General features: G+C 37.2%; 1 protein-coding gene and 1 long non-coding RNA gene across 5 annotated transcripts in view; one reads left to right on the top strand and one right to left on the bottom strand.

The window, feature by feature from the left end:
• The window catches only part of ANKIB1 (ankyrin repeat and IBR domain containing 1), an 85,319-nt gene that overhangs the window by 69,203 nt on the left and 2,242 nt on the right, over window positions 1–13,874 (top strand). For 2 of the 4 annotated variants that reach the window (XM_068211227.1, XM_068211234.1), the window contains exons 10-19: window positions 2,769–2,857; window positions 3,899–4,029; window positions 6,376–6,510; window positions 7,054–7,140; window positions 7,234–7,300; window positions 7,666–7,811; window positions 8,402–8,580; window positions 9,131–9,182; window positions 11,901–12,012; window positions 13,584–13,717. In XM_068211227.1, the coding sequence (XP_068067328.1) occupies window positions 2,769–2,857; window positions 3,899–4,029; window positions 6,376–6,510; window positions 7,054–7,140; window positions 7,234–7,300; window positions 7,666–7,811; window positions 8,402–8,580; window positions 9,131–9,182; window positions 11,901–12,012; window positions 13,584–13,717 (1,132 nt within the window). The remainder of the gene's footprint in view (window positions 1–2,768; window positions 2,858–3,898; window positions 4,030–6,375; window positions 6,511–7,053; window positions 7,141–7,233; window positions 7,301–7,665; window positions 7,812–8,401; window positions 8,581–9,130; window positions 9,183–11,900; window positions 12,013–13,583; window positions 13,718–13,874) is intronic. The other 2 variants (XM_068211244.1, XM_068211253.1) reach the window with 2 other exon arrangements.
• LOC137486214 (uncharacterized) lies at window positions 7,557–8,594 on the bottom strand. The gene is made up of 2 exons (XR_011005614.1): window positions 8,456–8,594; window positions 7,557–7,773 (listed from the first exon to the last, which is right to left on the bottom strand). It is a non-coding gene; the product is annotated as an uncharacterized lncRNA (long non-coding RNA).

Genomic DNA, 13,874 nt, shown 5'->3' with positions numbered 1-13,874 from the left:
CATCCCCACAAAAGTGAATGGAGAGTTTCAGCAATGGTAAGAAAGTTCTGCTAGCAATAAAAGCATCCTGTAGTACCTCAAATCAGAACCATTTGCTAAGGACACGCCACTAGTCCTACAGTACACAAACTCTATACATGGATGTGTTGCTCTGGAGAAAAAGTGTGTTCTCAGTTCAAGAGTTTTCATCATTACTGTGTGTTTAAAGGGAGCTTGCTTTGTCTCTTTAAATGTCAATCAGCATATCTCACAGTCCCATATTTCTGTCAGTTCTGCAACTTTTACCCCAGTAATCTACAGCTTAGAAATTGTAATAGCAATTGATGCTGCATTTAGTAAGACATTCTTCTGAATTTATGTATTAGAAAACCAACCCCTAGATAATCACTTTTTATCACTTTATCTATAGCCTTCCTGCTCATAAAAGCAAGAAAATTCTCTGAGTCTATTGAGCAACTTCTTTTTTTCTCTTTTTAATGTAGGAGTAGGAATGTTCCTCTTCAATGCAGAGTTTCCTAGAATTTACTCAGTTTTCATTATGCACCACTAACAGCATGTCCAACAAAATGTAATCAATTGTGGCAAATACAATTCCCTTTCCAAAAAAGTATTCTGAATTATTTAAATGTGGCATACATTAAAACTGTGCACAAATCCTACATCAGTTTATTGTCAGATCCATTCAACATGTTAGAACCCCCTTCATGCAGTTTCAGAAGTACAGGGAATTGCAGCAAGCAGACACTTGTGGAAAACAGTCTTAGCAGGCAGTGCACGCTTAGTTTTGTACCATCAGTCCTCACTGCGTTCACCCTAGATATGGGTAAGGGGCAGAGTCTCATTCTGCAGGAGCGACAGCTCCTCAGGTGCACTTGGGATGCCAGTTATAAGTTGCAGCAGTGTTTTGCTGTTTTGGTTCAAAATATATTATCATGAGAGGGAAAAAATCCAGAACTACATTCTTCCTTTAGCCCTTCCATGAATTTTAACTTGTTATGTTGAAACTTGCTACAATTTTAATAAGTATGTGTTGTGCCTTCCTATAAATCATCCTGCTGAGTATTGAGCAAGGCGTCTGGGGAGGCTCCTGCTGTTAATTGGCACAGCTGCTCGTGTTAGTTCCTTTCATTCACTGCTGTCAGGAAGTCTATCCAAAATACAACTTTCATAAAAACTTTCATGAACAGTAGGCTTAATGCTCTTACTCTAGTAAAATGACATCCTAGCATAAAAATGCTTGTTTTGGGTGGGCTGAGGAAAGAGCTTCTTCCATGAGAAGTTGTTCTTGAGCAACTGTTGTATATAGATAGATAAAGATATAAAAGTTTAGATACAGATATGACTGAACTTCATTAAAAATCCACAAATCTACAAATCTGAAAGTATCAAAGACACATGACCCTCCTCCCATCCCCCATAAAAGATTGACTAATCAATCAGCTTTTAACTTAAAACTGAGCTTGTCTATGATAAATCTTTGCTAGTTTCAGTCCTTTCTGGCAACAAATACTATATACTGTGAGAGGGTCTTGGCACTGTTGAAGTCAATGATTTGTGTCCTACTGTCCCACAGATGTGAAAGGTGTTAATTTTCCACCAAGGCTCACATCACCTTATTACAGACCAGTTATTCATTCTAGTACAATCTTTCCCAGCTGAGATCTTAAGTCCAAACCAGAGATGCATGTGTGCTGAATTTAAGCTTTTTTGTTAGCAGACTAGCTAAGGGAAAAAAAGTTCAAAACTGTTCCCATAACCTTTTCTTTCTTCCTGAATTCCTGCTTAAAATGTGGACAAGGGCAAGCAGAAGAGTGTTGATGTAGCTTCTGAACCTGCACTGCAAGAGAGCAGTTCACCACTGGATCTGCAGCAAACTTGTGTATGCTTTGCTGCAGCTGGTGCCCATCTGAAATTATTTGCTTTGATATGGCAGATGTCTGAGGCTATTTGCTGCCATTCCGATAGAAAAAAAGGAGCTATTACAAATCCAGAGTGCATAGTGACACATCCACACTGAAGCACCATCTGGAAGCCATATATCTGCTGCCACTGTGTAGTAGTGATTGCCGTCCTTAATCCTAGTAGGAACTTCAGGAGAAGCTCAAGAGACTCATTACTCCACTGTGTCCATGTAAAAAAGTTCAAGCCCCCATTTAAGAAGATCAGGTGGAAGGAGTAAATATCCATAAATACTTAGTGCTGGTGTTGAAGGGCTTTGATCTTGTTCTAGATTAAAAGCTTGAATCTAGTTAAAGGTTGATTATTGCAACTGAACAGATGCAAGTAATTCTACATAAAATATATTTCTGTTACAGCAAACTACCTGCTTTTGGATAAACTCTGTAGTCTGGTTTACCTTTATCACAGAAACTATATGAGCACTTTTGTGGCACTAAAATAATACCCAGGTATAAGAACAAACTGCAAGCCACCTGATTTATTTCCATTTGTAATTTTAAGAAGCTTCTCTCCTTTCCTGTCCCATTTAAATTCTTTATCAATAATAGTCATTTATGCTTGTGAGCAAGTAGTCTGAGTGTATTTTAAAACAATGTTATTTAGCTGGTTTTTGTTTTCCTGACTTAATTAAATTCTGGGCATTTTTTTGGTTTTGTTTTTGTTTTTCTGTTTTCTGGTTTTTGTTTTTTGGGTGTTTTTTTTTTTTGTTTTTTGTTTTTTTGTTTGTTTTTTTTTTTTTTTTAGCTTGAACTAAATTTGACTTTAAATCTCTGAGTTATAAGTAACTGTGTATGCACCTTGTTTTTCAGGGAATGTCTTGGTGAAGCACACGAACCCTGTGACTGCCAGACCTGGAAGGACTGGCTACAGAAAATATCTGAAATGAAACCAGAAGAACGTAAGAAGAATGTTGGCCCATGCAGGGCCAACAGGGAGGGTGTGGGTGTTTGATGTCGTTTTGATCTTTTGGTTTTAGACAGATTTTTTTTTTTAGTTGCATAAAGTAAAAACTGTTTTCAACATTGTTTGAAAAATAGGGTAAAAGGGGAAGAAAATGTTACTCCTGAACGAGGGGCTGCTTAGACTTTAACTGCAGCATGATGGTTCTTTGTAGAACATTCCTCCACACAAATACATGTGTGGTTCAGTCAAGAGTATGCAAAACTCCCTCCCTTCCTTTTAAAGCTTTGTTTCATGAATTAGTCAGTTTATTCCTGCATATAACTTCATTTACCTTGTCCAATTTTGACTTTTAGCCCAGTCTGCTCCTGTGATTGAGTAGTGTTCCATGTAGACTTTTATTGCTTTAAAACTAATTCACACCAATAGGTTATCACCTATAACTTATAATTTATAATAGTAAAGTTGAGGGTGAACTGCAAGGGAGCTGTAGGAAATGGCTTAATGATAAGTAACATTTACTAAAAACACTAATAAAGGTTGGGTTTACACAGGGCAGTTATTTTCTTAGTCAACATTAACAAAAAAAGTAAAGATGACAGCAATTTGAATACATACTAACTTGGTTACCACAGTTCAGAACCTTTCCAGAGTATGTTATAAATATTTTGGAAAGCACAGAAAATTTTATAAAGAGGCAAAATACACCCTGCTTTTTCAAACTATACCTGTTTTTTTTAATATATGTATTTGCCCCTTTATATATTGTAATTGTCACATATACTGTATATAAATTTGTATTATAAGATCTATGGAAATACATTGAAATAATAAGTGTATTAATATTATATATGTATAAATTAGAAAAAGTAATAATAAAATATATGTGAGAAATATGTATAGTGAAAAACATCAATATTTTGTCGAGAAACGGGGAAATATGAGTCATACCTAATCTGATTCTCACAGAAGATTACACAAGTACGATTTCAACCTCTCTTTTTTGCATGCTCCATATCCACCTGTCACCTTCACAAAGTTGTGGGAGTGAGTGAGGCCTATGAGGACGCTGCCAACTGCCTGTGGTTACTGACCAACTCCAAACCTTGCGCCAACTGCAAGTCCCCGATCCAGAAGAACGAGGGCTGCAACCACATGCAGTGTGCAAAGGTAAGAAGGACCCATCGTCATCGTGGGATTCCTTGAGGAATCAGAATTCAGCTTTGTATGTCCTGTATATATTTTAGGACCACAAAGGTCCAAAACCTCCGAAGGGTCATGCCTGATAGCTAGTGGAATCTGTTGCAAGAATTAGATAATGAGCAAATGGCAGGTTACATGTATTTAGAAAATGTTTTAATGTTTACTGAAATCTGTTTGGCTGACAAGTGTACATTATAATGATTGAAATTTCATAAACACCTTAGAATAATTACCAGTACAGTATGAAACAAATAATTGATGGTTTAATCATCATTAATAATGTAGAAGAGAAAGAACAGTTTTAATTGGCAGATGTAAGATTTTAAGGAAGGCTTAGGTCTAATGAAGGTTTTGCCTTACCATGTTTTTCTTTTGCATAATTTCTCTAACATAGCAACAAAGCAGAGAAGTTTAGGTGGAAAACTGTAAACAGGAATTAATCAGTAGGAATGAAAAGACAGCAAAGAGTGATTCCAAAGAAAATTTACTGATGACAGCAGCCAGAAAATTAGTCACAAGTTTGCACTGTGCTACCAAAATAGAAAAAATATTTTTGCCATGAGTTCTGTATCATTTGAAAATGCTTTTTCACTCAAGTTAGTTAAAAGCAGCATATTTAGACATTTCTTTATGTCATCAATATCTTATATAACTACAACTATTACCACTTTGAGGAGCATCATTAAAAATAAGAAAGTAGTGAACACTTGATATAGTTGGCCTACAATAAAAGGCTAACAGATTTAGAAAGTAATTCTCTTTATTTTTCTGAAAATGTGCAGGTCTTTCTCTATTGCAATGCAGATCCCATTTTCTTTATATTGTCACATATTCTCTCTCTTTCTGTGATACGAATTGAAGACTGGGGCTTTTCTTGGTATCTTTGGCAGCAGAGAACATTCTTCTACAATTTGATTTATGCCAAGTTTGCTTGTTTGGGGTTTTTATGGTTTTTTGTCTTAAATTATTTTTAAAAGAGCTCATAAATTCTGTACTTCTAAAAACTCTATAAGGTATGTTTGTTGCAACTGTTGCCAGTGAGCTCAGATGTGGCTTCAACAAAGTGGCTTCAGGCTGGAGAAGACTTTGGCCAATAAACACTGATGAATGTAGAGAATTTGCCATTCTAAGGCACTAGCTGACAATCAGAGGTCTCTTTTCCTTTTTGATGGTTATAGGCAGCTTGAAGTGTCCTTAAAACAGTCAGATTCTTTTGTCATGGAGAAATCTCTGCACAGACAGCAGCTGCCTCCCCTCAACTTGGTGAGGAAGGTGAGGAAGGATGTCCTCAAGATCATTGCAGGACTTGGACACAAGGAAGAGTGGTCACCTCACTTGTTGCTTCCTCTGCTGAAGTGACAATCCCTGATGGATCTTTTGCCATTTTTTGCAGGGAGGTCTTCTCAAGCTCACTACATGATGGGCTATGGCTGCTTCTTAGCATCTAGCATGTACCTTGGTGTAGAGGAGAATACTCCTTACTCATAAAACCCTGTTTTCTGTACTTAGGCAGACATTTTCTTGTTGTTTTATGAGTGCAGCTTCTAACAAGGCAGGGCTTACGCAGTCCTGCTCTCTCACTCCACTATCTATAGTCATATTTTAAGCTTATGGGTACTTTGATTTCAAGGAACAGGAGGAGGTTCATCAATAATAAATTGCTGCAAGTTTCATGAAACTTGATGGCTGTATGGTGCAGAGACTTCATTTATACTGCCACCAAGAGAGAATCTGAAATACTTACGCAGCTGTTGCCTGCTCAGCAATTACCTGTTCTGCTTGGTTCAGACCATGACCATGCAGCAGATGGGATTTTTTAAACCCAGGTGGTGATGATACAAGGCTCAGTGATCATAAAGACGCATAAAACAGAGCTCAGGAGTTAATCACAGGTTATGCTGAGCTGGAAGGGATCCACCAGGATTAGCAAGTCCAACTCCTGACCCTGTGGAGGACACCCCAAGAGTCACAGCTAGTGCTTGAGGGCATTGTCCAAACACTTCTTGAAGTCTTGCTGCCAGGCTTGCTGCTGTGACCACTTCTCTGGGGAGGTTCCAACCAGGTTCCTGGGGCCCAACCACCAGGACCACCAGGTTTGGTCCCTGTTCCAGGGCCCAACCACCCTTAGGAACAAAAATGATGACAGACATGGTTTGATAAACATCTTCTGATTAAGGAAAATAGGAAGGAGGCTCCTCAAAATTTTTTTACAGTCAGAATGCTGTTAAGTTGTCCATAGAGGAATAATGATGCCTAACTACAAATCTAAGACATTTCAACTTCTTTTTTATTTTTTCCTGTTTTTTTCTGAAGTGCAAATATGACTTTTGCTGGATATGCCTAGAAGAATGGAAGAAGCACAGCTCTTCCACTGGAGGCTACTACAGATGCACTCGCTATGAAGTTATTCAGCATGTAGAGGAGCAGTCCAAGGAGATGACAGTAGAGGTATTTGAAAAATAGCACTAAGGTTGCAATTCTCCATTCAGGATAAGTGTAATCAAAATTCTTCCAAACCAGAGTTCCAAGTGGAAAAATACAACCTTAAACATATCAAAGAGACAAAAAGAAAGCACTACTTATTGGTGGATGCATAAGATTTCTGCTTTTGAATTTGTTAACAACCACTGGTGACTTTACTCAAGTCATTTTACTTCTCTGTGACATGATTTCCTTTTGTGAAATGAGCATGCTGGTCTTGCAATTAGCTGCTGTGCACTACAGAAGACATGCCTTAATTTTGGCTTTTGGAAAGTTGCTTTAAATAGCAGGGACTGTCAGTGTATCAATTCTTTGGCTGCACTATTTGCAGCCGTGTGAATTTCAAAAATTAATTTTGTCTCTTTGCTTACATGGCACTCAGCACGGTGCACAATACTTTATATGTAGTCTGAACAGAAACAGTTCATTATTTAATTCTATTTAATGGTGATTGTTATATTAAATGATAAGATTTATTTTTGTTTCTTGTGTCTCTCCATTATTTTCCAGGCTGAAAAGAAGCATAGAAGATTTCAAGAGCTTGATAGGTTTATGCACTATTATACAAGATTTAAGAACCATGAACTTAGCTACCAGGTGTGGGTCAAGCCATTTTTCCTGATGTTTGTTTCTGTTTTATTAATCCAAAAATAATTATCTTATTGTATTTTATTTATTTTCTTTTTCTAGTTAGAACAGCGCCTTCTAAAAACAGCCAAAGAAAAGATGGAGCAGTTGAGTAGAGCTCTAAGTGGAAGTAAGTATTTGTTGTGATCTGTGCCTTTGATTTGAAATCGCATCAACAGTTAAGGCTAAACTGTTCTTTTTTGGATAGTGCTCCTATTAAGTCTGCTCTGTGATGTCTTCCCTCCAGTACTAGAATTTGTAAACATTGGATGAAAGTTAAATGCACAGTAAATCTTACCTACTCCAAGGCCTCAAGGAGGAAGCAGCATTAGTAAGATAGAAGCTAATGTTCTGTGCTTATTTCTTTTCCTAAGGACACTGTGCAATTATTGAGAACTTGCTGCTTTTTACTTGCAAAATATTTAACTGATATGCACAAAAGTAATGCTGACATCAGCAGGAAAATACTTTCCCAATGCTTGTTTCACATTGCAGCTGAGGGAGGCTGTCCTGATACCACATTCATTGAAGATGCAGTGCAAGAGCTTCTAAAAACTCGTCGCATTCTTAAGTGTTCTTATCCATATGGATTCTTTTTGGAGCCTAAAAGCACAAAGAAAGAAATATTTGAACTTATGCAGGTAATACATGGATATATTTTACTTTCCTAATGGCACTTTATTTTTTTTTTATATTCATTATCAATGTCTTTTTGCCATTTTTGTAGTATAAAACTGACATGCCTGTTTTATATTTGTAACAAAGTTTGAAAAAGTAGGATATTTTTAATATCATTTTGCAAAGGAAAAGGATAAGGACAGATGAAAGGGGAAAGTAAGAAAATTTCCTGTTATTCTGCTTTCTGAGGGTAACATTTTAGCTGTAGTCTTCATCTCCTTCTCTAGCTTCTCTTTTCTTTCTTTCCCTTCTGATGTGCTTGACATCTAGGAGGAGGCAAAACTGGGGGAGTACCTGGGACTGCTGCCTCCTTTCCTGTCCCTTGAAGATGTTCAATATTTCAAAGTGCAGGGAAATCCTGTTCCAAGTTGGAGGACAGAATGTAGTTCAGTAAAAGAGTAGGCTATGGGACAGATATTTTGAGGTATTTTGGTATTTCACAAGGTATTTTCAGGAAAATGGATATCATTCCTCTCAGTATTTATGGAGAAAAGCTCTTCCTGATTTGCATTTCCCTGTAAAACTGTTTTTTCTGTATTATTAACTCTTGCAGACAGACCTAGAAATGGTCACTGAAGACCTTGCACAGAAAGTGAACAGGCCTTACCTTCGGACACCTCGCCATAAAATCATCCGAGCAGCTTGTCTTGTGCAGCAGAAGCGCCAGGAGTTCCTGGCCTCTGTGGCCCGTGGGGTTGCTCCTGCAGACTCTCCAGAAGCACCCAGGCGCAGGTAATCCACCCAGAACGCTGCACCAGTCAGAAGAAGCTCTTTTGGTAGCTGCCAAAGTGAGGGAATCCACTGCTGTTCTCTATGGAGTAGATGCTAAGTGTGGTGGTTGTAGATCACTGCGATAGTGATACTTTCTTGGACATTTCATCCTTGTGGAATTATAGCCTTTGGGGAAAAACATATTTTTCTTTTTGAGGATCACTGCTATGCATGTTGCAACCTAAATTGCTTCCCCATTTGTGATAAATGAATGATTAGATGTCATGGCTTCCATTTTACGTTTTTCCATCAAGATTGTCACTAAATCCCTGGTACACTTCAAAAATCTCTAAAGTATTTGCTAAACATATCAGGCAGTTCTGGAATAGTCAACAACTTAACTGTAGGGTTTTCAAAATTAATTTTGAATTAAGAATTAAGGGGGAAGACTTGTTAAGTTTAGAGAGCTACAGTTGCACTGGTTTGCAGATTTCAATAGGTTTTGAAGCTCTGGTGGTTTTTCATATTTGTTCTACTTCTACATTTGATGGTGTATCTTTCCATTTTATAGCTTTGCTGGTGGAACATGGGATTGGGAGTATTTAGGATTTGCATCCCCCGAGGTAAACTATTTCTTTTTAATTTTTTAACTTAGTTCTGCATATACTAGAAACACAGGTATGATCACAATCTGCATGAAGAGCTTCCTTATCTTGAGTCAAAGCATTTCAAGTTGGTTAAGCTTGCCATTTCATTTATTTCACAATAGAAGGAAATATATTTGTGGCTAATTGTGCAATGACTATAAACAATGCCTCTAACATGGATGTAGTTATCTGAGGTGCCATTAGCCAAGCTATTTCACATTCATTTTCCAAGTACAAAACCAGTTTTAAAATTTAATACAAACTGCTGTCTGTGTGCTGGAGAGCCTTAAAGTAATAAATGTATCAAATTGTGTAGATTGCTTTTGAATGCAATATCAGTTCAGCAGAATTTGACAAAAAGTTTATGAAACTTCCATCTTCTGTCACAATCCCAACAAAAACATGCAGTCATGCTCCTAAATATTGTTAAATATTTCAAATATTTATTTTTATTGTTATGTATTAAAGCAGGATGGAAATTGCATACTGAAATGACATTAATTTCTGCTACTTTACCAAGAATGAAAATTATAATTTTTAAATTAATATTCTATGAACTCTATATGGGAAAGAGTAAGTAGTTTTTGAGACTCTGCTCTAAAAAATGAGAAGCTTCCTATAAAGATTTCCTTTATCATCTTAATTTTTAGTTAATGTTTTGCAAACATTAGATTAAAGCATTCAGTCAGGAAGGAAACTTGTTTTCAACATTTCCTTGTTTGCTGTTTTCTTTCTAGCTAGTCATTGTTAAACATTCTAGAAAACTCCATGTACTTTTTTCCATATATTTCCTTTGCTATTGTTGGTGAGCATCATGCTGGTGAGAACATGGCTCGCTTCTCTACAAGAAATCTGTTGCTTCTCCTGTCCAGTTCCTTTAGTTCTTATGAATAATCCCACATCTGACAACATCAAACTCATTGTGATGTTACTGTATGATTGATTGTGATGTTACTGATGACAGTGGAACTGGCTATGAGAAGAAGCTGGTAAGAAATGTGTGGAAAAGCTGTTTAGCAGGAGGTGAAATTGCATCTGTGCTTAGATGATCTGCTTATGATTTTTTATGATTTGCCTAAATGTGGCACTGTGTGATGAAAATTGGTTTCTTTGCTATGTAGCTATCATGAATACTTGCAACCACCTATGCTAAAGGAATTTTATAGAATTAATAATGGTCATATTTGTTTATTTTAGTGAATTTCACTGCAAAGTATTTTACATACTTATTGCAAACTAAGCTAAGATCTGGTAGGATGAATAAATCTTAGTGTTAAATGATCACTTCCCATTATTTCTTTTCAGATTCAGAGTGATATAATTATATATTTTTTAAATAATTCAGTTATATTTTTCTATATCAATGTTTGATTTTCTGTTGTTTGAGGCTCTGCCTTGCATTTAGAAAATCCCTGAGATCCCTAAAAGCTGGAAGACCATTTTAGAGAAGAATCACTTCATGTTTGGATTGTTTCTCTATGGTGTTCCATAGACTAACAAGCATATACTACTAACTGCTGTTGAAGACAGAATATTGGGATAAATGGACTGTTTGTCTGGTCCAATAAAGCTACGTTTTGATGTTCTTAAAATTTCCATGGATAAAAATCTGCCCATACACACGATTTTGTGACTATTCCTTTTGTCTTGCATATGTCATTATGAGTAGCACTTGGTCTGAGAAAGTTCATGGAAAAAAATATACTCTCGTAATACGATCTACATTGATAAGGTCATTGTGTAAGAGACATAATGCATCTGGATTTAAGTTTTAGGTACTTGCTGGACATAAGTAAGTACCTTACTTACCAAAGTACCAGTGGTACTTTTCTGGACATACAAGAAAAGATTCCTGGAAATTTCCCTTCAAGCATAAAACTAGTTCCTTCATATTAGGGGAGATATGCAAATCAATCCAAGTATTAAGATAATTAACCCTTGGGATGTTAGCTTGATGTGGTCAAGAGTCTTTTTTCCATAAATGCTATATAAACTATCTAAGCACACACAATATGAGAAAATACAGGCTGCAGGGGTTCAAATCCATATGGTATGGCTTATTAGCAGCTCAAGTTAAGCAAAAGTAGAGGAGATTTGTAATTCATGGAATAAAAACCCATCACAGACTGTCCAGTAGAAGAGTGTCAGATGTGGCTTAAGACATTCTGGAGCCATAGTGTCCTGGAGGCTCGGAAAAATATATATCAAGTCTACCAGCCTTCTGTTGTCTTTTCAAGGTTATTTTCTACTGCCAGTTGCTGGCAGAAGATATTCTGAGATAATCTATTGGTCTAATTCGCATCAGTTGTTTTTATGTTCTAAAATCAGTGAGTATGCATTTATTTAAAAGTGTGTCAGTAGGTGCATATATAAAGTTTAGCATCAAAGATTGTAAACAAGGAATGGGTTCCTGGAATTGTTAAAAAAGGAGATTGCAAGTATTAAAATGTTGGTAGTACATCTATTTTTTTTTTTGTTAGCTAATTCATTGTTTTATAGATCTAGGATTACCTTGGATTTTTTTTTATTTATGTTAAGCATTGCATGATACAACTTGCAATTCATTTTTCTGAAAGCAGGTGATTTTATAATAAGCATATAAAATCACACATTTTTTATAAAAATGTGGTGCTTGTTACTCAGAAAAATTGCACTGCATGCTGCCCTGTGTTTTGTAACCTTTGGTTTATGCAGGAATATGCTGAATTTCAGTATCGGAGGAGGCACAGACAGCGTCGACGTGGAGACGTGCACAGTCTGCTGAGTAATACTCCAGACCCCGATGACCCCAGTGAGAGTACATTAGGTACGGACCTCTCTGGGCTGGCTTCTTTCTCTTCCTGCTTCAGAAATCACTAGTAGTGACCACAGTGTTTGTTCTTCTGTGGATACACTTTAAAGAAGTTTCAAATACATTGCTGTATTTTCCAGGATACAACATAAAGGCTTGTCTCTGCAGTTTTTTTATATGATCTTAGAAGTATTGTTGACTTCACTGTGGCTGCTGTTCTTCTAAAAGAGAAATGCATTGATCTTCCCACTAACAACTTCTCAGCTGTCCAGCGCAGGTTTGCTTTTCTGAAGAAATTCTGAAGGTCACTCATGCATACACCAAGTCTCCCATACCAATGAAAAGAACCAGTTGTGCATAGAATGTAGAGGCTACAGGCCTGTGGAGGAGCGTCCTAAGGTTGTATTCCAAAACTCTGCTCAGAAGCTGTATTGGCAAAGGCAGCCAGGAAAGAAGTTGGCCTGAGCTGTGACTTCCAGAGTGCTGCTCTTCTGAAGGCTGGTAGTGGAGTCCCTTAAGGTGTCTCTGTGACTTGGCTGTCTGGGCTGGCTCAGTTCTGCCAGAACCTTAGCACAGGTGCAGAAATAGCTTGAATCCAAATCATACTGTGACACTGTTTCTGCAGAGCTGCCAGTCTGTGTGCTCAGTCTCTTAGCCTTGCTGTACAAACTCTCATTGCTGTGTCTCAGGAGCTTAACACATAAGTTCTTTAAAACCAAGAGGAGAGATCCTTTATTGAGGAGAAAGGATCACATGCATGCTTTATTTTAGAAACAGTAATCAAAGTTTTGGTGAACTTTGGTTCTTCCCTATTACAAATAAAATGCAAAACCATCTTGTTAGTTCAAGGACTAGATTTTGACTGAATGCTTGGCTATAGTAGTGATGGGCAAGTGCACACTATTAAAGCATGCAAGAGATTATTTTATTTCAGTCTACCACATTTTGAGTTTTGGAGTGGAAAATTCCATTTTCCAAAGTCAAAAGATTTACATTTATTTTTATTACAGAGCAGATTTTCTGGAAACAGCATCTTACATCTATTTTTTGTTGGTTTTAAGAAAACAGCAATGTCAGTAATTGCTGAAGTATTCACTAATAACTACTCTTAATTGTGATGCAATGTTACAGTAAAGATTATTATAATGTTAACATTATAGCTGAGGTTTTGTCTTTGAAAGAACAGAGAAATGAGCAAACGTGATTTATAATCCACCTGTAAATGCATCCTGTATTTGTGTCCACATGCAGTAATTTTCAGGGCTTTCCATAAATCACGTATGTGTCTTAGAAGCACTTTGCCCCTTCTGCCCATGCTCCCAATGGCATAGCCCGTGCTTTCACGGAGAAGGCTATTGAGGGCAGAAAGGACAAATGAGCCAGGCAGTCACTCCTAAAACAGTGGGATTGGTGTTTCACCATTGTGTAAGAGCTGATGTGGAAGGATTCTTTCATTCAGAGTAAATAAAGGAGTAAAATTGCACTAGTAGAATCCAAAAGGAAGGAAGAGATTCTGTCGGTAAATCATAGCAGAGGAGGCTTCCTCACTGGTTCTTCAACCGCTTTTGTTTTGGTTGCCCAAACAGACACTCAGGAAGGTGGCAGCAGTAGAAGACATGGCACCTCCATGGTGAGTTCAGCTTCTATGGGCATTCTGCACAGCTCTTCACTTCATGACTATACCCCTGTCAGTCGCTCTGAAAACCAGGATTCTCTTCAGGTATCTCCCCTACTCTCTTTTCCATTCTCTCTGCTTTGCTTGCTCTCCTCTGCTCTGCCTTTCTGTGTCATTTTGTCTCTGCAAATTTTCTTAATTCTTCAAGGAGAAAGGGAGAATCTAGGATAACAAATTACACATTCACAATGGTAAGAATTGC

Source organism: Anomalospiza imberbis, chromosome 1, assembly GCF_031753505.1.
Source record: "Anomalospiza imberbis isolate Cuckoo-Finch-1a 21T00152 chromosome 1, ASM3175350v1, whole genome shotgun sequence".
Classification (NCBI taxonomy): domain Eukaryota; kingdom Metazoa; phylum Chordata; class Aves; order Passeriformes; family Viduidae; genus Anomalospiza; species Anomalospiza imberbis.
Note: the sequence above shows the minus strand (reverse complement) of the source record. Positions and strands in the feature narration are given on the sequence as shown.